The following is a 22,195-nucleotide window of genomic DNA, read 5'->3' on the forward strand; positions in this document are numbered from 1 at the left end:
GAAGATGAGTGGAGGTTTTGGTAAACAGTGAGTTTCATTCTAAATCAACTTGCCATTGATAACAAAAATGTTCACCAAAACACACGTGTCTTGACCCAATTGAGTTTTTTCATTGTCATTTTACCATCCCAGACTTTTTGTTTACCCAACTAATCCAAAATCGTACGGGATTCGTGTAGCTTTGTCGTGTACGTTGTAACAAAATGCTAATTTTTCTATTCTCAGTGGTTTCGAGACACACCCATGCCGCAGTATCGTTGAAATTTCGGCGGAATTCTGCATGGTCTAAAAATCTTTGGAAAAATAATTGAGAGAATTTCGGCGAAATGAGAAGAGAAAAATTGAGAATGTGAATTTGAAAAATGGGGTTTTTGGTGCTTGATTGTGGTTGAAAGAAGAGGAAATATGGGTGTCTATAGATAGCCAATTGATAGCTGATTACTACTATTGAAAAAAAATCTGAATCACCACTAGTTAGCTTTGAAGAAAAGTATAGGTTTTGGTTGTATAATTTCATTGTAATTTTCTTGCAACTATTGTTATCTTGATATTTTTTTTTTCTTCGTCTCATAACTGTTTCTCCTATAAAAACTCATCAGCGAATCAAATTATTTGCAACATAAATCTTTCGTGTGAAAATGGAAATTGACTTCTTTGGAGGTTTTCATATAAATACTCGCCGAAATCTCGCCAAATCTCCATCCCTGTATAAAAAATTTTTTAATTTCATTCAAGGTGTAAATCAATCAAAAGTTAATCAAAACAATTTTTCACAATGTCGGTCGAGTTTAAAACAAAAAAGACTTCCACTAAAGATGGAAATCTCTATACCAAATTCACTTATGAGAATTCATTAGTTGAAAAAGATGCAAGTGGAAAATTGCTCGTTACTCCAACCGCTGAAGAGTACGAATTTAAATTGGATTTAACTGTTCCTAAAGTTGGTTTGTTGTTGGTTGGAATTGGTGGTAATAATGGTACTACATTAGTTGGATCCATTTTGGCTAACAAGAATCAAATTTCATTTGAAAATAAAGAAGGTGTTGTTAAGCCAAATTATTATGGTTCGGTTACACAAAGCTCAACTATTAAATTAGGTATTAACAAAGAAGGTAACGATGTTTATGCGCCATTTAATTCGATTGTCCCCATGGTTAACCCTAATGATTTGATTGTTGATGGATGGGATATTAGTGGGTTAACATTGGACAAAGCAATGAAGAGAGCTAAAGTATTGGATGTTACCTTACAAAAACAATTGTATCCATATTTAACCGATAAAAAACCAATGGAAAGTATATACTATCCTGATTTTATTGCCGCCAACCAAGGCGAAAGAGCAGATAATGTGTTCAACAAGACTTCTGGTGGCGAAATAAACACCCAGGACAAATGGAAAGATGTTGAAAAAATTAGAAAAGATATTCAAGATTTCAAACAAAAGAATAAATTAGATAAAGTTATTGTATTGTGGACAGCAAACACTGAAAGATATGCGGATGTATTACCCAAAGTCAACGATACAAGTGATAATTTAATTGCATCTATCAAAGCTAGTCATGAAGAGATTGCGCCAAGTACTATATTTGCAGTTGCTTCCATATTGGAAGGTGTACCATACATTAATGGATCACCCCAAAATACATTTGTTCCCGGTGTAATTGAGTTGGCTGAAAAACACAATTCATTTATTGGTGGTGACGATTTCAAATCGGGACAAACCAAGATCAAATCGGTATTGGCTCAATTTTTGGTTGATGCTGGTATCAAGCCACTTTCAATTGCTAGTTATAATCATTTGGGTAATAACGATGGATACAACTTATCTGCGCCAAAGCAATTTAGATCCAAGGAGATTTCTAAACAATCGGTTGTTGATGATATAATTGAAAGCAATGAGATATTATATAACAAAGAAACAGGCGACAAAGTTGATCATTGTATTGTTATCAAGTATTTGCCAGCTGTTGGTGATTCCAAAGTTGCCATGGATGAATATTACTCAGAGTTGATGCTTGGTGGACATAACAAGATTAGCATACATAATGTATGTGAAGATTCCTTGCTTGCAACACCATTAATCATTGATTTGGTTGTTGTTTCTGAATTTTTGTCGCGTGTGCAATATAAGAAAGTAGGCGAATCCGAGTATCACGATTTTTATTCAGTTTTGACATTTTTGAGTTACTGGTTGAAGGCGCCATTGAGTAGACCAGGATTCAAGCCAATCAATGGATTGAATAAGCAGAGACAATCCTTGGAGAATCTTTTGAGATTATTAGTTGGCTTGCCAATTAACAACGAATTGAGGTTTGAAGAGAGATTAGTCTAGAGATCTAGAGAGATGGATAGAGCTTGAGCTGATTGTATCAAAGAGAGAGATTAATTTAGAGAGATTGAGCTTGAGTTGATTGTATAGTGTGTCTTTTTTTTTTTTTTTTTTCTCCTTCTCTTGGGTGTAATTGAATGTGTATTTATTGATGTTGTTGATAATCTCTTGTTTTCAAGACCATTGATCGGTTATTTCCTATTGTAGTATATGTAATGCATATGGTGATAAAATATTCATGTTGGTTACACAAATTTGTTGATCCTGCATGTCGTCCCCCCCTTGTTAATTCCCCTCTTGAAATTCTTACCCAACAAATTTCACAACGAGCAAAATGTCGTGATAGCAAACTCTTAAGGGGCAAAATATGTCAAAAGTGCACGAAAAAACTAATGGTTGCCAATTTCAAATTTCAAATGATATGATAAATTATAAATCAACTACTATATCTTTGATACTAAGTTTCGTATTAACATTAACCCAAGTGAATGTGCGCTACCGCGTTGGAATATGCAATCTACAGTGATACAAATCCCAGGGGGTTGATAGTATTATTGTCAAGTGACTATTTTAATGAAATAAAAGGATATTTCAAGTTGTAAGGTATCAATAGGAAAATAAAAACGCTTAATCGAGAAAGTACAAAGGGCCCCCTGTCGATCCTTGTAACACGAGTATATATATGTGTGTGTGACTAATTCCTTAGCAAGAGTATATCAGAGAATTGAACCCACAACCCACAAACTAGCTTGTACGGCTGAACAAAGTACCTTTGGTATCCAGTTTTTATTTTTTTTTTTTCTTTTTTTTTTTTTTTTCCAGAGTCTTTGAAACTCAACAAATTTAGATATGCTTTCATCTGATAGAATGACTAATACTGGGTTTATTAAGATAACGTATATGCCCGAGTATCGTATCGTATCTCAAACAACAAAAGTGTTGTAAACTTCAACACCACTTTTATTAAACTCTTGAACAAAAGTGGGAAAAAACACGACATCAAATGACGACATTTGCAATACTCGAGAAGAGGGGGTAAAAACATAATTACATGGATTACGTGTGATCTTTTTTTTTTTTTAGTTAGTTGTGATAACTATCTAGTTTTAATTTTTTAACTTTATTCTCTATGTAGGTTTGGATGTCATATTTGTTATCTTTACAACCGCAATGATTTTACAACCCCCAGCTTGACCAATTTACTAGGGGTTTGATCATTGATCCATTATAATCGGTCAATCAATATAGTATACATTGGTTAGCCCTTATGCAGATCCATCGTAACATGGTACTATTTGACCATCTTACTCTCCCTCTTTGTATCCATTTACAAACACTTTGCCACCCACAACAAAAGAAAAAAAATTACCCAAAACAATATAATTACCTAAAGTATAAATTGAAATAAAATTGCCCTTTAATGTCATAAAGAAAAAAATTACAATTTGTAATCTCCACGTTGAGAGAGAGAGAGAGAGAGAGAGAGAGAAAGAAAGAGAAAAAAAGATTATCACTTTCATTTTTTTTTTTTACAACCAACTTATCCTTTTTATCAATTGTAGCTTTATTAACCCCCTCATTGCCACATTAACCCCCCCCCCCCCCCTCATTGCCACATTACGTATATTTACCCATTCTTGTCGTTGCCATATTCACACGTTTTGGTCCCACCTCAACAAACATTACTCTTTGCTATTGGTGTTTGTTACTAAGTTGTATCTGTTCTTTATAAGTTGAGCTCAATTCTCGCACTCGCACTCGCACTTGCACTTTAACTTTTCATATCATATCATATCAATTGTTTAAAAGATGACCCCTTTAACTGTTGCTGTTGGCGAAGCAAAGCCAGGAGAAACTGCACCAAGAAGAAAAGCAGCTCAAAGAGATGCTTCTGTTACTCGTCCAGCCGATTCAAAAGCTACCACTATGCCTGAACTCATTGAAGAATGTTTTGAAAGAAACGGTAATAAACCAGCAATGGCTTGGAGAGATTTGAAAGATATCCATGTAGAAACAAAAAAAGTTACTAAAAAAATCGAGGGTGAATGCCAAACTATTGATAAAGACTGGACTTTTTACGAAATGGGTCCCTATCAATATATCAGCTACCCCGATTTATTAACTTTGGTTAAAAATTACTCAAAGGGTTTGTTAGCATTGGGGTTGAAACCAAATCAAGGAAGTAAATTGATGGTTTTTGCTCAAACTTCTCATAGGTGGATGCAAACGTTTTTAGCTTGTTCGTTTCAAAATATCCCTATTGTCACTGCTTATGATACTTTGGGTGAAAATGGTTTAACTCACTCTTTGGTACAAACTGAAGCAAATGCTGTATTTACCGATAACGGCTTGTTATCTTCATTAGTAAAACCGTTGCAAAAAGCCAAATCTGTTAAATATATCATTCATACCGAATCTATTGATCCAAATGATCAAAGACAGGGTGGTAAATTGTACGAAAATGCTAAAAGTTCAAAAGAAAAGCTTTTACAAGTTCGTCCAGATTTACAGTTTCTTTCACTTGAAGAAGTTGTTGAATTGGGTGCTAAAAGCGAGCAACTGTTGCATTTACCAAAAGCTGATGATTTATGTTGTATCATGTATACTTCAGGTTCAACAGGTGATCCAAAAGGTGTTTGTATCACCAATGCAAACTTGTTGGGAGCAGTTGCTGGTATCTCAACAAATGCCGGTAGAGACTTGGTTGGTCCAACCGATTCTGTGGTTGCATTTTTACCATTGGCGCATATTTTTGAATTGGCTTTTGAATGTGCTGTTTTTTGGTGGGGTGTTCCATTAGGTTATGCAAATGTAAAGACATTAACTGAAGCTTCAGTGAGAAATTGTAAACCCGACTTGATTGAGTTTAAGCCTACTATTATGGTTGGTGTTGCTGCTGTTTGGGAATCTGTTCGTAAAGGTGTTTTGGCTAAATTGAAAAAAGCTCCTCCTTTACAACAAAAGTTGTTCTGGGCTGCTTTTTACGCCAAATCAAGTTTACATAAATGGCATATCCCTGGTGGATCTCTTTTTAATGTAATTTTCAAAAAAGTCAAGGCTGCTACTGGTGGACATTTGAGGTATGTTTTGAATGGTGGATCTCCTATCTCGATCGATGCTCAAGTATTTGTATCAACTTTGATTGCGCCAATGTTGTTGGGATACGGATTAACTGAAACTTGTGCAATGGGTACCATTGTAGAATTTAAACACATTGAATATGGATCATTGGGAAGTTTAGTTGGTTCAGTTACAGCCAAATTGGTTGATGTTCCTGATGCAGGTTACTTTGCCAAGGATAATCAAGGTGAGATTTTATTGAAAGGTGCACCTGTGGTTAAGGAGTATTACAAAAATGAAAAGGAAACCTCTGAAGCTTTTACTGAGGATGGATGGTTTAGAACCGGTGACATTGGTGAATGGTCAAGCAATGGTGCATTGAGAATTATTGATAGAAAGAAGAATCTTGTAAAGACTTTGAATGGTGAATATATTGCATTGGAAAAATTGGAAAGTGTATACCGCTCAAATCAATTGGTTCAAAACCTTTGTGTTTATGCAAGTCAAGATAAAGTTAAGCCTATTGCTATTGTTGTTCCAGTTGAAGGATTTTTGGATCAGTTGGGATTTAATGTAGAAACATCGTATGATGACCGGAAATTGTTGAGGGCATTTTTGCACAGTTTATTGGAAACTGGTAAAAACCAAGGATTAAAAGGAATTGAATTATTGGAAGCAATTGTAATTGTTCATGATGAATGGACTCCTGATAATGGATTTGTTTCAAGTGCACAAAAATTACAAAGGAAGAAGATTTTGAAAACCTATGAAACAGAAGTCAAAAAAGCATATGGAGATGACTAAAGGGAATCAATGAATGAATGAAGAAGAGGAACATGAAGATGAAGGTCTTTTTTTATTTTTTGCATAGGTGTTAAATGAAGGGTATCTTTTGTTTTATACTTTTGTTGTAGCTTTTTTTTCTTTGTCTTGGTAATTTGTCTGTCTTTTATATGTTTTGGCCCACCCCCCCCCTTGTAATAAAAGTGGTAAATTTTATCTTGTACTGAAAAAGAAAATTTTAGTTTATACAAAAATTGCACCAAAACTGATTTACTTTTTGATAAGTTATTTCCCACTTTTGGTGTGTGTCCCACTCTTGGTGTATAGAAAAGCAAGACGGGACCTATATAATCAAAAATTCACGATCCAAGGCCATGTCTTTTAATACTCTGCAAGAACTACCTACAAATTTGAATAAAATTATTTCAGATCAAATTGATTTGGAAATAATGCTAAAGCATAAGGAACTTCAGTTAGTTCACAATGAATCACAACATGCTAAGTCACAACTCCAAGTACTCGAGAAAGTAATTAATTCGCCGTCTCCAGAACCGGTCCAACAACTACTGTCCCAACCACAGAACTTTCCCACTTCCTTCTCCTTCTCCTCCTCCTCCTTCTCCTCCTCCTCCTCCTCCTCCTCCTCTGCTTATTATCATCATCATCAGCAGCAGCAGCATCCACAAAGGGGACAACTTTCAATTCCAAATTCATCACTGCATTACCGCACTAGATCAGCTACTTCAGGGTGTTTATATCAGAGATCAGACGGTGTAGTTGTGAGGATCACTTGTCCTGATTGTCATCGGAGTAATTTTTTATCAATACAAGGATTTTTGAATCATTGTCGGATAGCTCATGCTAAGGATTATATGAGTCAGGAAGCGGCGGCGTTGAAGTGTGGTGAGGCTGTAGATATGGATGAGTTTGGTGGCGGGTACTTGTTTCTGGGGAACCTGGAGAATTCCAGTGGCAATGATGGTGGTGGGGGTGTAAGTGTGGAGACGATGGAGGCAAAAAAAGGGGGAGGGGAACAGGAAATTGTAGACAATAGTGATTTAAGGAAAACCAAGGTGGAAAAAAGCGATATCGATAAAGGGCAAGAGGAATTGTTGAAAAAACTAGTCAAAGAGGGGAAAATGACAAAGGAGAAGTTTGATGCTTTGATAATGGAGACGAAATCACCTGTAAAGAATGCGCATTTATTTGATGACGAAGAGGAAGAAGAAGAAGAAGAAGAAGAAGAAGAAGAAGAAGAAGAAGAAGAAGCGATGGAGAGAGGAGGAGGAGGAAAGGGAGGAGGAAAGGGAGGAGAACCCAATGGGAAAGCTAAGAATAATGGAGCGGCGAGCAAGAGTAGTGGTGTGAGGAACTTGCACGAACAAAAAAGAAGACAGTCAAGAGGTGGAATTAATATAAGGATAACTACGAATAAAGGCGACGACAGAGTTGAAACTTCACAAACGGAGAAAAAGACGGTTGACTATGAAAGCGAGGAGGAAGAGTTGGAGCTTGAGGAACCACTGAATAAAAAGTTGAAGAAATGAACTGATCAGAAACAAAAAGAAGTTAGGCAGCGTCGAACGACACTATCGAGCAGCACTGACTACTGACACTATCGAGCAGCACTGACTAATGACACTATCGAGCAGCACTGACTAATGACACTATCGAGCAGCACTGACTAATGACACTATCGAGCAGCACTGACTAATGACACTATCGAGCAGCACTAACTAATGACACTATCGAGCAGCACTGACTAATGACACTATCTCCTCTGCTCGATAGTGGAGCATAATGGATGTTTCCTTTATTGGTTTCAGTCACTGGGTGTTCTCTTGATAAAATGTAAGTTCCTTACCTCTCTTTTGTAATCTGGTTCGCTACCAAATGATGATCATCTCCAGTGAAAAAAAAAATTGATTTTCCATCTCATCTCATCTCATCTCATCTCATCTCATCTCATATTAGATCAAGAGAACTTCTTTTGTTTTCATACAAACATGTCGGGGCCAGTACTACAAGCCAAGTTTGACAACTCGGGTAGATACTTAGCTTCTATATTTGTATCACTAGATACTCATCAAATTCGAGTCCAGTCAGTTAATTCCTCACAAACACCTATAAATGCATCTTTCAACCTTGACAAGAGCAGTAAAGTGACCAATTTCAATTGGATTGAGTTAAACTCGACTAAAACTCAACATATCGCAGTATGTTTGAACAAAGGAAGTATACTCATATACTCGCCGCATACGAATGATATAGTTTGTGAGCTTACCACATCGTCGAATGTCTCTTTGTTAGATTTTCATTACTCCAATTTTACTCAAACTGCTTGGTCAAGTGACATCGATGGCAATGTATGTGAGTGGGACATGAACTCATTTAGCTTGTTACAACTGTTTAAAATTGGAGATTTTATAGAGCTGGTTGTTTCTATTTACCAAATTTCGAGCTGTATATATTTGGGAGAACCTCATTTATTACTAGCTGCTAATTCGATATATTTATTTAGTTTAAAAACAAGAAAAGTGGTAAAGACGTTTCCTGGTCATATCCAGCCTATAGGTTGCATTGCTTGCATAAATGAGGATATGTTTATCACAAGTGCCAAAGGGGACCGATTTATCAATTTATATTCTTTGGAGAAAACCACTACCAAGGCTATATTTGTAGCTCTGACATCGGTTCAAAGTCTTGCCTTTGGTAAGTTGTATGAGAAATCCGCTTTGATTGCTATAAATGAGAATGGGAATCTCGAAGTGTTTAACGACTTTTTAGGAGATGCCAAATTTACGCCATCTTCAAATGCATTGAAAAAGAAACGGAAACAAATTGGTGTAAGTTCAAGACCATCAAATTCTACTATAAAAATATCCCGTCCCGAAGCAGAAATCAAAAATCCACAAGATTCGAATATAATGATCAATACTGTTAATGTTCAGGATGACAATATTTTGTTCACATGGTTGGAGAGTTCAAATATATCGTATTTTGATGCCATTAAATGGGTGGACGAAGTAGGGAATTATTTGATTACTTCAAATAAAACTGTGATTAAGAATAAGATGGAGGTTAAGGCGCACCAGGGAATGTCATATGGACACGATACCGCTGCTCCAAGACTATATAATGAAAGCCATGCAATTGTCAATGATGGAAGTAACGTACGAGATTTAGAAAAAGTAGTAGTAGATGAAGAAGACGACGAAGAAGAAGAAGAAGCCATTGCGGAGAAATTGGAAAGATTAGCCATGAAACAACAAAAGAATACATCTCAACGCAAACGAAAATTGGAAGATAACAAAAATGGTATTTCTTTGTCAGTAATTTTATCACAATCATTAACTAATAACGACCATACTTTATTGGAAACGGTACTACAGAATAATGATATAAAAACAATACAAAACACAATCCTGAGATTGAATCCGTATCTAGCTGTTGTATTATTAGATCGATTGAGTGAAAAAATCCAACGTCAAGCTTCTAGGTTTAATCAATTGAATAGTTGGCTTAAATGGATTTTGGTAATTCATGGACCAGTGATTGCTAGCTTACCTGACTTGAATACAAAATTGTACTCCTTGCATTCGGTGTTGGCTAAGAAAACTGATACATTGCCTAGATTATTGGAGTTGAAAGGGAGATTGAATTTGGTGTATGATGAGATGAATTTGAAATCAAGTATAGAGCAGAGGGAGAAAGTTAACGATGAGGAGGAAGAAGAGGAGGTAATGGTGGTGGAAGAGAGTGATGTTGAGTATGTGGAGGATTTGGATGATGCGCAGTTTAGTGGAGAGGTTGATATTGATGTGAATGAAAGGGATGATTATTTGGATAGTGATGAAGAGGAAGAGGAAGAGGGAGTTGGGGAAGAGGAAGAGGATGACGACGACGATGACGACGATGAAAATATCCAATCTCTCGACGAGCTAGACAATAATAGTGATATAGAAATAAATTAATCCTTTTGTCTGTCCTATTCATATAGAATCATTCTCTTTCCATTTTTTCACAATTTTGAAGATAGTCATAAAGCGACAACAGCACGAATACAATCACCCTTGTGCATATCCTCAAAAGCAGTATTGATTTGATCCAATTTATGTTTGTGAGTAATGAATTCTTCAACTTTCAATTTACCAGCCATATAGTCATCGACAATTCCTGGTAATTGAGATCTACCTTTAACACCACCAAATGCGGCACCTTTCCAAGTTCTACCTGTAACCAATTGGAATGGTCTAGTTGAGATTTCTTTACCTGCTGCTGCAACACCAATGATGATAGATGTACCCCATCCTTTATGGCAAGCTTCCAATGCATCTCTCATAACTTTCACGTTACCAGTACAATCAAAAGTATACTCGCACCCACCATCTGTCATTTCAATTAACTTTTCAACAATAGTAGTTCCCTCGGGTAATTCTGTAGGGTTGACGAAATCGGTAGCACCAAACTTAAAAGCCCAGTCTTTCTTCTTGTTACTAATATCAACAACAATAATTTTATTAGCTTGTCTTTCTTTACAGCCTTGAACAACGGATAATCCAACACATCCTGCACCAAATACAGCAACATTGTCACCCTTCTGAACATTAGCCGTAATAGTAGCTGCTCCATAACCGGTGGTTATACCACATCCTAATAAACAAGCTTTATCAAATGGTGCTTTTGGATTAATAGCAACTACTGAAATATCTGCAACAACAGTATACTGCGAGAAAGTCGAGCAACCCATAAAATGCAAGAGTTCCTTCCCTTTACAAGTGAATCTTGAAGTACCATCTGGCATGACTCCTTTTCCCTGAGTAGCTCTAATCTTTCCACACAAGTTTGTCTTACCACTTTTGCAGAATTTACACTCTTTACATTCTGGAGTATACAAAGCAATAACGTGGTCGCCAGGCTTGACATTAGTAACACCTTCACCTACTGATTCAACCACACCTGCACCTTCGTGTCCCAAAATAACTGGGAATGCACCTTCTGGATCGTCTCCACTCAAAGTGAAAGCGTCAGTGTGACAGACCCCAGTATCGTAAATTTTAATACGCACTTCATGGGCTTTTGGTGGAGCAACTTCAATTGTCTCTATACTCAATGGTTTTTTTGCTTCCCATGCAACAGCAGCTTGACAAGTAATTGGCTAAAAAGAGAAAGACATGTTAGTTACTTGGTCCCTTTTTGAGATGAGATGAGATGAGATGAAAAAAAAACCAGCAAGGTTGTGGCTCAAAAGTCAACCTTGAAAAAAAAAAAGGGGGAGGGGGTGGAAGTGGGCGGCTAAAGCTTCAGCTTGTATAAAATACGTACTTTTCCTGCGGTTTCTGACATCTTAATCTCTTGAAAGAAAGGTTGGTCAATTTCAAAGAAATGGCTGAACTTTTCCAAAGTGATGGATTGCTAGTCCCTATTATATAAACGCAAATATATTAAGGGCTTTTCCGCGTTAAGCGCAAAGATTAACCAAATTGGGATAGTTTTTGCCCATCTGAAAAAAATTAACTCGGGATCACGGACTCAGCAAGTGGAATGGGCAATAAAGGGATAAAAGGACGCTATCGAGCGAGCGAAACTATCGAGTAGAGCGAGATAGTGGAGCAGCATTGACTAATGATACCATTGACTAGTGACACTAGCGACACTGTCGGTTGTTGTCTGGAGTCTGGGTTGTTGGGCCCCTAAGCGGCGACTCCGAAGTGGAACTAGAAAAAAAAACCCGCGCAATAAGATTTATCGAGAGAGAGAGGACTGGTAATGCACCGTAATGCTTTATAATGGATAATGGAGGGAATGAAAGGGGGGAGGGGGAGGGGGAGACATATTATATATAAAATAACGTAAACTCTTTTTTTAGAGGAAGAAACTTGTTCAACTCCTCCCCTCCTCCCTTTCCTTCCATAATGGGAAACACTGCGAGATAAAAAAAAATAGTGGTAGGACCATTATCAGTAAAACTACACGAAATAAAAATGAGAAAATAGAGCCAACTATCGAGCGGAGCGAGATAGTAGAGTAACAAGCTAGTCTATCGATCGGAGCGAGATAGTGTTGCTCAATAGTGTTATAACAAGCTAATTAGTAATGCTCAACTGGCTTGCTCTGGTCGAAAGTCTATAGTCAGTACTTCTCGAAAGTGTCTCTAGTCAGTACTGCTTAAAAGTGTCTCTAGTCAGTACTGCTTAAAAGTGTCTCTAGTCAGTACTGCTTAAAAGTGTCTCTAGTCAGTACTGCTTAAAAGTGTCTCTAGTCAGTACTGCTTAAAAGTGTCTCTAGTCAGTACTGCTTAAAAGTGTCTCTAGTCAGTACTTCTCCACTAGCTCGCTCTGCTCGCTAGTGGTGCTCAAAATCAGTTTTTATCCTTATCAACAGCCACCACATCTTTCTACTTTGTGTGAATTTGAATATGAAAATAGCACATATATATTAATTTATTACGAGTCAGTGTCAGTGAGTTTGAGTGTTGCTCGATAATGTCATTAGTTAGTGTGCTCCACTATCTCGCTCTGCTCGATAGTGTCGCACTGTGTTATACTATATATGTTTTCCCTAGCCTAATTTGTCTTTGGTCCCACAACACAAGACCAAGAAATACAACCTATCGTAATGTTTTCGTTTTTCCCTAAATTAGTACAATCGACCAGAGCGAGATAGTGGAGCAACACTTTGTAGCGACACTGGTACGCTGTCAAGCAACATTGACTACATTGACATTATCGACAATATCTCGCTTCGCTCGATAGTGGAGCAGCACTGGCTAGTGACACTATCTCGCTTTGCCCGATAGTGGAGCGAGATTGCAATTTTGCACCCAAAATTTTGGTCAAAATTTTCTTTTTTTCTTCTTTTTACCGATGAGATGAGGGTAAGATTAAAAGAGCTTAGCCCCAGTATGAGGAGGACATGTCCTTATCACTTTTCTCAACTCGGCATTGTATCTTTCCGCCGTCCAAAGTCCTCTCTGTTAAAGAAATATATGCAAAAAGTACAAAATGATCCGTTTACTAATAAAAAAAAGAGCGAATTTTTCAGATCCAGAGCAGCTTATAAACTAATTGAAATAGATCAAAGATGTCGACTATTTAACAAATCTAGTAAGAATATTGTTGACTTGGGATTTGCACCGGGTGCCTGGACTCAAGTTGCAGTCCATGCTTTGGAAAAGCGCAAGATAGATAACTATAGAATTTTGGGCATTGATATAAATGATGCTGTACCGTATAAAGGGTGTAGCTATATTCAAGGCGATTTGCTAAAGAAAGAAACTCACCTCAAGATTAAGCAATTTTTCAAGGGCGAAGAAATAGACTTAATCATGAGTGATATGATGGTGAACTGTATAGGACATAGCCATTACGATCATCTTGGAAATATGGAGCTATGTAGTGCAGCAATGATTCTTGCTTTCGATCAATTGAAAACAAGAGGAAACTTGGTCATGAAAGTTTGGCATGGTGCAGAAGAAGAACTACTAGAACTACGCATGCGTATCATGTTTGAGAGACTTGTACGTATGAAGCCGGAATCTAGCAGAGCAGAGTCAAGTGAATTATTCTACATTGGATTGAAAAAGAGAGATTTGAATATAAGTCTACAAGAGTTATTCAGTGACAAAGAAACACTTTTGAAATATAGCATATAACACACACTCACTCACTCACGCATATCCTATAAAACAGCACCAAATCCAAACGTTATCTTTATCGATCTAATATACATATCTTCAAAATTATCCTTGACCCTGTCTTCTTCACCAATTGGAACGCCTGTGAACTTTACAACCATTTTAGTTTCACCGCTGCTTTGTTTCAACTTAATGTTCAACTCGGCATAGTGGCCCTCTTTCCAATCATCTAATCTCCACAATTCTACAATCTCCTCATTTGGCACTAGTTTTAAAATTTTACCTTGCACGGCACCATTAAAGAATTTAAAAGTCGATCCAACTTTAGGAGGAAATTTTTCAATAATGGGGTTTGATCTAGTCCAAGCGGCAATCCTCGACTCATCTAATAAAGTAATGTATATTTGTTCAGCTGTGGTGTTGAAAGCTGGTTCAAGGTGTAAAGTTGTCGTGTTGTATTTTGGAGAATTCGATGACACGACAGGCTTGGAAGCAGATTTGGACTCGGGCTTTTCTACACCACCAACAGACTTGGTTTCGGGCTTTTCTGCACCACCAACAGACTTGGTTTCAGGCTTCTCTATGCCAACAGACTTTTCCTGGTTTGCTTTTGTAAATGTTGAAGTGATTTTATCTGCCTCAAGTTGAATATCTTTACTATTTGTTGCAATCAAGTCGGGGCCAAAGTTCATCAATATCTCTCTCAACTTGGGGACTAACTTCTTTTTGATCAAATCGACAATAGAAGCATTATCTCTAGACTCATTGTACACTGTAATGTTGAACACTAAATTTTTTTCATCACTATCGTATGCCAACTCGGGAATTGTAATTGATCCCGATACCTTATCGTCTTTATCGGTATGGCCACTGAATGTCAAAACGAGCCGTAAATCGAATAACGAAATAACTTTCCCTTTACGCTGCGAGACGTCGACATCTCCTTCTACAGATGAAACATTGGAAATACTTGCACTACTAGTCTCATCTTCTACTGATAAATTCAATAACTTCTCATCAAAGTATTCTTTTGACCATGCTAAACAATTCTTATCAACCCAATGCCAATTATTAGGATTATTGACCACCATAGCTCAACTAGGGTACTTGTTCTTGTAAGCAGTTTTGTTTGCTATTCTTCTAATATATAAAAGAAAATGGAATAAGTTTATGGAAAATTCTAGTACAATATTGAAAAATTTATCACAAAAAAAAAAGGGCTAGTAAGAGGTGTAGATGGAAGTAAGAGGTGTAGATGGAAGTAGGAGGTGTAGATGGAAGTAGGAGAAGTAGATGGAAGTAAGAGGAGTAGATGGAACTTTGTAGAGAGGTAGTAAGAGGAGTCGATGGAACTTTGTAGAGAGGTAGTAAGAGGTGTAGATGGAAGTAAGAGGAGTAGATGGAACTTTATAAAGAGGTAGTAAGAGGAGTCGATGGAACTTTGTAGAGAGGTAGTAAAAAATGTTGCTAGTAAGTTTTTCACCACTATCTTGCTCTGCTCGATAGTGGGGTGGAGAGCTAGTCAAGCTAGATTTATTTTACACACTTACATCTACTTCCATTCTATCTCCATTATCATCAAATGTAACAACCGTTTCTTCCACATCACAGATATCGCGGATTTTTTGGCTCAAAACTGCCGTTGTGCCCTTTGGAAATCTATAATCTTTACACTTTTTTATTCTTTGGTTTGGCGTTATATAGTTTCTCATCAATTGTGCATCCTGGCCAATTTCCATCACACATACATCGACATTTGACCCTGATCCCAAATCATTCCAAATACCTGCTTCGATTGCCTCCGAGCATAACGCAATTGCCTCCTCCCTTGTCATATCTTCTTTGAATTTAGTCTCTAAAACAGCCATAGCTGCTAATGAACCTGAACCCAAACTTTGATACTTGCCCACATCCGTAGAACCATGTGCTTGTACAGATAACAAATGAGCCCCAGTGGGATCTACACCAGCAACAATCAAATATGCACCCAAATGACCCTGATACTTGAAAAGATGTTGCTTCAACATCGTCACCGCGGTTATCACCCTTGGCTGTCTATTCTGCGCTAATCCATGCAATTCCAATTTCGAGGCAATTAGTTGAGTTACCATCTCCGTGTCTGCTGCAGTACCTGCACCAGCACACCAAATCTTTGGTGCTAACCTATGCAATTTCTCACAATTCTTATCTGCCACAATTGGTCCTGCAGTGGCCCTGGTATCTGCTGCTATCACAACACCGTTCTTAAACTGACACCCAACAATTGTAGTACCAGTAGATGTAGCTTTTGGCTGACCAAAACCTTTGGAGCTAAGAAACTGATTTCTCTGGTAATTTTCAAAATTCAAACCAGCCATCTCAAGAAAGTTTATAATAACCGTTACTTGTATATTAGTATACCCTTATCTATCCCTTCTCAATACTCCCTTCTTAATACTCCCTTCTCAATACTCCCTTCTCAATACTCCCTTCTTTATTGCCTTCGATTTTTCAAAGCTCTGTTTTTTTTTTCCACTGGACACGAAAAAAATGAAAATTTATAACCTTATACCGAGATAAAAGCATTAAAGATTGTTAAAACATATAACCTTTTTCTTGTTATTTGACGCTGGTGTTGAGTATAGAGGGAGCTATTCTGGTTATATATATATCAGGTTTTGGTATATTTCTTTCTTTCTTTTTTTTTTTATCTTGGTTGTTTAATAGTGGATGCAAATAATTCATGGTATTGAATAATGGGTACAATTTTCTTACCCCTGCCAAAGTTCATATATTACTTGTTCCAGTAAATGATTGTACGACAACAAATTTTCATCTTTTTAAAGGCATACTCAAAGAGAGTGCGGTAAAGCTACAGAAGGAGCTGGAAGAGTTTAAGCTGTTACTTTTTGAGTTTCACACTTCGCCAATAGATAGTAACCAAATATACTTGCATGAGTTTGAACCTTTTAGAAAGACATTTATTGTTATTGGAATTGGTTCTAGTGCTGCCTCCCAGCCTGTAGAAGAGCATTTATCCCAACTCATGAAAATTTACAGTACTGCAATCGTTCACGATGTAATCTTGGTTGAAAAAGACAGCAGCAGCAGCAGAAGCAACAGCAGCAGCTTTGAAGAGGTCACTTTCAAACTTGCAAAAACTTTATCATCATATCTTGCAGCTTTGCACGAGTACGCCTCGGCCTACTCTGCTATAACGCTTCGATCGCCAGTATCAATCACAGATAGTCATGTACTCACCAAGACTATAAGTCAAGCACAAAAACGACTAAGCTCGGGATCCACATCATTCAGAGCCACTTTTAATGGAGAAGATAGTTTGCTTGAAAAAAAGTCTACTTCTTCCTCTGATAAATCAAAAGCTCAATCGAAATTTTCAGGGCGACATCTCAAATTAATGGGGAATTTCCATTTGTTGTCTGGGAGGTATAGTGATGCATTACAAAGTTTTTCTGATTGCCTTGCAATTTTGAAGCGGCACGACGATTACCTTTGGTTAGGGAGTGCATTGGAAGGACTCGCTGTGAGCTGTTTTTTATTAGATTACTTTGGCATTACATACCAATTGAGTCCTTCTCTAGGGTCAACTTTGCATCTTACCAAGGCCTCGCTCGCAGAAAATAACGGAGCAATAAAGAAAACATCGTTTGAGTCGTCTAATGGATCTAAATTATCAATTGCATCTCCAAGAAACTCTCTAAGTTCCAACGGGTTTGGTTTGCCTTTGTCCTCCTCCTCCTTCACCACTATTGACGCAAACTCGTTGCCATTACTTGAATTGCTCAAATTGGTTCTCACAAAGGCAATTTACTACTATAGCCAAAGTACTTGTGATCCAGAAAATATGGTGCCAGACGTAGTTTACATTGATTGTATCTTGAGAAAATTGAGTTTGATGGTTGGGTGCAAAACAAGAAAATCAGTTGATCCAGTAATGGATGATATTTTTACACGAGAGACTAGTGATAGCAATACTTTTTCAAACCAAGATATCTTGTGCGACATTGACAAAGTTTTCTTATTGCAGTTGGTAGACTTGAATGTGTTGGACCAGTGTAAGATTTTCTCATACATTGCTTGTGTTTATCGAGAGTTGGGACTTTACCGAAAGCAGGGGTTTATTACGAGATTTCAGTTAATTGCACTTATGCCCCAATTGGCCAAGCAAAACCCAAGTAACGTAAAAGATTTATTGGAAAGTTTATTCGACTTGTACCGTATAAACTCAGAGCCAGAAATTTCAGCCACTGATGCTACTCTTCAATCACAGGGAAACTGGACCTCTTTGCAAATTCAAGTTTTGAAATTGGGTTTAAATATAGCAGAACAGGCTAATGATGATGGGCTATTAGTGGGATTATGTATTTTGCTACTTACCAGATATGCTCACTGTTTACCTGTAGACGATCAGAATAAATTACTTGGCAAAATAGAAGAAAGGAATCAACTCTTGAAAATGCCATATTGGGACCCATTTTTAGTAAAAAAGGTAAAGTTTGTTTCAACCAAATTGAAGGATTCGATGGTACCGTTTGCCGAACAAGATGAGGACTCTCTGGAACCATCTTCGTTTTTTGATCCTTATAGTTTCAAGTTTGAAGCAAACTTTGTTGATCGCATAGTTCTTAAAGACGAGATTCATCAGTTGAAGATTGTTTTGCAAAACCCATTTGCATTTTCCATTGAGATACACGATATAGAAGTTGTGAGTAAAGGCGTTAAGGTGGAGACCATCAAAGAATTGACTGAGTCCATCAGTAATTATCTGAGCATGAGTGTTCCTAATTTAACTAAAGTACGAGCAAATACCAAAAAAAGTGCCACAACAATATCATCAACAACAACAACAACCAACCCTCTTGATAGTGTCAAAAACTCACTAGTTTTACCGCCAATGACAACAGAGCAATTTCTTGTTTCGTTCAAAGCCTCGGAAGTAGGTGAAATGGAAATTGAAGGATTACTTATCCAGGTCTGTTGTTGTGAGCCTCAGTTCTTTCCCATTGTTGATCACGAGATTGTAACTGATTCGTTTAGATTGGAAGGAAAAAAAAGAGGAAAAGAAGCAGATTACCAGTCTAGCACTTTTATTTTACCCACTATCGATAATTTACTCTCCAACTTGACCTCCAGTCTCAAATCATTCCGTGTAACGCACCGCACTTTACCGTTAACAGTGATACCGTCTCAACCTCGCTTAAAAATGAAAGATATACTGCTTGAAAATAGCTGGGCTATGCTATTGGAAGGAGAGCATATTGATTTTTCCGTCACTTTGATTAACGATTCTTTGGAGACTATTAACTACTTGTCGTTCTCCTTTTGGGATTCTGCTCTCAGTTTTATCAATAAAAGGCTTTCCCAGCAAAGTTTAAATGCAGCAGAGATTTACGAATTAGAATGGCATTTACTAAATTTTAAATCATTTCGGATAAAGAACAAGCATATTCTCGGAGAGAGAATAGGACCGCGAGAGGAAATCACGATTGAATTCGAACTAACTGGAAGGAAAATGATGAGGGAACTGAGAATAGTTTTAGATTACGCTCACAAATCCGAAGCAAGATCATTTATCAAACATTTGGAGATTCCTATTAACACTTCAGTTGTACCAAGTTTGGAATTGGTCGGGTGCAATATTATTCCCATGTTTTCAAAAAACACCATTTTGCAAGATGCGAGATTACCCAAGAACGTGGAAAGTTTGCGCCAATTCATTATGAACGAGGCAAATCCAAATGAGTTTTGTTTGTTACTTTTGGATTTAAGGAATTCATGGACAAGCAATTTAAAATGCTATTTAAAATACGACACATTTGAGCTTATTGATGAGGTTGAATGCAACAAAACCAAAAGACTATTTCTACCTGTTAGGAAAATGCATGCAGTTGAGCGAAAGCCAATACCTTCATTACGTCAGAAGCAGTTTGTCAAAGATTATAGCTTAACCGAGGAAGAAGAGAATCAAATGAAGAAATTATTTTGGTTGAAACAAGAGATTTTGGGTAAATTGGTAGGCCACTGGCGTGTAAAAAAGAGACGAGGCACAATAGATTTGAGGGGTATCAAAATGAGTGCAAAAATGGCAGATATTCTTGTGCTAGAAGATGTCGAAGTTAAAACACGGATACTCACAGAAGATAGACTAGATATTGACTCCGATCTGTTGAGGGCTGATGAATTTTACATTTTGCAAACCAAAATTATAAATCACACTAGTGAATCAATAAATGGCTTTGTTCGGCAGCTACCCTTGGCTGCAGTGAACAGCAGCGACAAGCAATTGCAAACAGATAGAAAGATCCTTATAGAAGGTGTTTTGCAACTGAAATTCCCTACAGTTCAACCACACTCGGAAATCACAACTGAGCTAAGTTTTGTCATTATTGAAAGAGGCGAATACGAATGGGGCACTTTAATCGATACCGATTCGTCCCAACACATAAACAAGAAACCGCTTTGTATAAATGTCCAATAAATACTATGATTCAGCTCTCTCTCTCTCTCACTCTCTCTCTCACTCTCACCTACATACTCACTTTCACCGTCTTACTTCTTTATACCTTCAATCTTGAATGGTAACGGTTGTGCTCCTTCGCTTTCCAATTTCTGTATATACCTCTGTCTCACCAAATCATTAAACCTCTTCTCCTGAAAATACTTTACCCAACTGCTAACGCAATCTCGTTCGAATTCCTTTTTGGCACTGCCACATTTCTCATTAACTTTTGAAAGCTCTTTGGAATCTAACGAATTGTCAATTTTATTTGCATCAAGGCACTGAAAAAACATATCACGTTTCTCCCAACACTTGACACGCTCAGCCTTGTCTGGCGCAACCGGTGCAGCCTCAACTTTTTTCAGCCCCGAATAGAATACCATGGTAGTGTAACTGGTGTAACCGGGTGATATAATATTAAAGATGAAGGAAAGAAAGAATTACTGAAAGAAAAGATTTCAACTTTTTTTTTTCTATTGCATTATAAAATGGATTACCTTGTCTATACGCTTTTGAATACCTTGTCTATACGCTTTTGAATACCTTGTCTATACGCTTTTGAATACCTTGTCTATACGCTTTTGAATACCTTGTCTATACGCTTTTGAATACCTTGTCTATACGCTTTTGAATACCTTGTCTATACGCTTTTAAATACCTTCTTTATTTGCTTCAAGCTGTAGCCTGCATTGATACAAAGTTGGAGTAGTATTCGAGCCTTTTGAGGATTCAAATATCCACCGGCAATAACGTTTTCCATAGGTCTATCATTGACCTTGGGCAATGCTTCAATTGGAACCATACCTTCCATAGACCGTTTACTGTAAACTATAGGAATTTCTGAGTTTACCAAAGTCGACAAGACCTCATTCGTTCCTGTTGATAGAGAGCCCGCCCCCATTGTAGCAATTACCAAACCCTTGGCCTCCAACTCTGTAATCATCAACTTGATGATTTTGTTATTGAAACCTTGGTGTGCATATAATATGGGAATTTCAGGAAGACAGAGCTTCTTGCCTACTTCAAATATGGTTAGTCCTAGAGGCTTGGCAGGTGGGTAGTAGTACCTGACCTGGTTGTTGACAAAATTGCCGATATAGCCTTGACCTACACTTTTAAAAGTATCTAAACTATTAGCATTTGATTTGGTGATATAGTATCCAGATCCAATTCTGTCATTCAACGATGTCAATACCCCTCTTCCATGACTTGCGGGGTTGGATGCAATAACAATTGCCTGGTACAAGTTCATAGGCCCATCTGAAGAGATTGCCGAACTGGGTCTCATACTCCCACAAAATACAATTGGTTTGCTGGTGTTTATTGTAGATTGGATGAAAAATGCCGTTTCCTCCAAGGTATCGGTTCCGTGTGTGATTACAAGTCCGTCATATTTGTCAAGGTCTTCAACTATTTGGTTTCTCAATAAAACTACCTCTTCCAAGCCAATTTCGGACGAATCTATATTCATAACCTGCTCATATTCGAGATGACATGTACCGAGTAGATCAGGTATTTGACTTACCAACTCCTCAATGGTCAAATCTACTTTATAGCCTGCAGTTGCTTGTGATGAGCTTGCTTTGGAGGCAATGGTACCACCAGTACCCAATATCTTAACTGTGGGCAACGGCCGATCGTTTTCGGTAGTAGTAGATGTCGATATAACGGAGCAGGAACGAAATCTCAATTTGAACGCGTGGTGGTCGCGGTTATTATGGAAATCGGCAACCTCAACAGTATTGCGGATATTATCGGGAGCCTCCCATAGTGGGACAAAGCTGGTTATTGAGTCCATATTGTCCATTATTAACGATATAAAACAATATCAAAAGTTAGACTTTGGGTATCAATACCATCAGAATTTCTTTTTAATTCAATTTTTTCT

General features: G+C 37.5%; 11 protein-coding genes across 11 annotated transcripts; 6 read left to right on the forward strand and 5 right to left on the reverse strand. All coding sequences in view use genetic code 12, as the record gives it.

The window, feature by feature from the left end:
- Nucleotides 1–775: 775 nt before the first annotated feature.
- On the forward strand, nt 776–2,332 carry INO1 (inositol-3-phosphate synthase; the record flags this gene model as incomplete). The annotated part of the gene is made up of 1 exon (XM_049323795.1): nt 776–2,332. The coding sequence occupies one exon, from the start codon at nt 776–778 to the stop codon at nt 2,330–2,332; it is 1,557 nt and encodes a 518-aa protein (XP_049182709.1).
- Nucleotides 2,333–4,138: 1,806 nt separating this feature from the next.
- Nucleotides 4,139–6,193, forward strand: FAA4 (long-chain fatty acid-CoA ligase; the record flags this gene model as incomplete). Its single annotated transcript, XM_049323806.1, has 1 exon — nt 4,139–6,193. The coding sequence occupies one exon, from the start codon at nt 4,139–4,141 to the stop codon at nt 6,191–6,193; it is 2,055 nt and encodes a 684-aa protein (XP_049182710.1).
- A 353-nt stretch (nt 6,194–6,546) lies between these two features.
- On the forward strand, nt 6,547–7,719 carry KGF56_000259 (uncharacterized protein; the record flags this gene model as incomplete). Its single annotated transcript, XM_049323817.1, has 1 exon — nt 6,547–7,719. The coding sequence occupies one exon, from the start codon at nt 6,547–6,549 to the stop codon at nt 7,717–7,719; it is 1,173 nt and encodes a 390-aa protein (XP_049182711.1).
- A 459-nt stretch (nt 7,720–8,178) lies between these two features.
- UTP5 (Utp5p) lies at nt 8,179–10,146 on the forward strand (the record flags this gene model as incomplete). Its single annotated transcript, XM_049323829.1, has 1 exon — nt 8,179–10,146. One exon carries the CDS (start codon nt 8,179–8,181, stop codon nt 10,144–10,146), a length of 1,968 nt encoding a protein of 655 aa, XP_049182712.1.
- A 65-nt stretch (nt 10,147–10,211) lies between these two features.
- FDH3 (bifunctional alcohol dehydrogenase/S-(hydroxymethyl)glutathione dehydrogenase) lies at nt 10,212–11,518 on the reverse strand (the record flags this gene model as incomplete). Its single annotated transcript, XM_049323840.1, has 2 exons — nt 10,212–11,330; nt 11,498–11,518. The coding sequence occupies 2 exons, from the start codon at nt 11,516–11,518 to the stop codon at nt 10,212–10,214; spliced, it is 1,140 nt and encodes a 379-aa protein (XP_049182713.1).
- A 1,642-nt stretch (nt 11,519–13,160) lies between these two features.
- On the forward strand, nt 13,161–13,826 carry KGF56_000262 (21S rRNA (uridine2791-2'-O) methyltransferase; the record flags this gene model as incomplete). The annotated part of the gene is made up of 1 exon (XM_049323851.1): nt 13,161–13,826. The coding sequence occupies one exon, from the start codon at nt 13,161–13,163 to the stop codon at nt 13,824–13,826; it is 666 nt and encodes a 221-aa protein (XP_049182714.1).
- Nucleotides 13,827–13,852: 26 nt separating this feature from the next.
- On the reverse strand, nt 13,853–14,899 carry AHA1 (Aha1p; the record flags this gene model as incomplete). Its single annotated transcript, XM_049323862.1, has 1 exon — nt 13,853–14,899. One exon carries the CDS (start codon nt 14,897–14,899, stop codon nt 13,853–13,855), a length of 1,047 nt encoding a protein of 348 aa, XP_049182715.1.
- A 447-nt stretch (nt 14,900–15,346) lies between these two features.
- PUP1 (proteasome core particle subunit beta 2) lies at nt 15,347–16,165 on the reverse strand (the record flags this gene model as incomplete). Its single annotated transcript, XM_049323873.1, has 1 exon — nt 15,347–16,165. The coding sequence occupies one exon, from the start codon at nt 16,163–16,165 to the stop codon at nt 15,347–15,349; it is 819 nt and encodes a 272-aa protein (XP_049182716.1).
- A 668-nt stretch (nt 16,166–16,833) lies between these two features.
- Nucleotides 16,834–20,286, forward strand: KGF56_000265 (uncharacterized protein; the record flags this gene model as incomplete). Its single annotated transcript, XM_049323884.1, has 1 exon — nt 16,834–20,286. One exon carries the CDS (start codon nt 16,834–16,836, stop codon nt 20,284–20,286), a length of 3,453 nt encoding a protein of 1,150 aa, XP_049182717.1.
- A 71-nt stretch (nt 20,287–20,357) lies between these two features.
- Nucleotides 20,358–20,690, reverse strand: KGF56_000266 (uncharacterized protein; the record flags this gene model as incomplete). Its single annotated transcript, XM_049323895.1, has 1 exon — nt 20,358–20,690. One exon carries the CDS (start codon nt 20,688–20,690, stop codon nt 20,358–20,360), a length of 333 nt encoding a protein of 110 aa, XP_049182718.1.
- Nucleotides 20,691–20,947: 257 nt separating this feature from the next.
- KGF56_000267 (asparaginase) lies at nt 20,948–22,114 on the reverse strand (the record flags this gene model as incomplete). Its single annotated transcript, XM_049323906.1, has 1 exon — nt 20,948–22,114. The coding sequence occupies one exon, from the start codon at nt 22,112–22,114 to the stop codon at nt 20,948–20,950; it is 1,167 nt and encodes a 388-aa protein (XP_049182719.1).
- Nucleotides 22,115–22,195: the final 81 nt, after the last annotated feature.

This window comes from Candida oxycetoniae, assembly GCF_023343755.2.
Source record: "Candida oxycetoniae strain CBS 10844 chromosome Unknown scaffold8, whole genome shotgun sequence".
In the NCBI taxonomy this organism is placed as follows: domain Eukaryota; kingdom Fungi; phylum Ascomycota; class Pichiomycetes; order Serinales; family Debaryomycetaceae; genus Lodderomyces; species Lodderomyces oxycetoniae.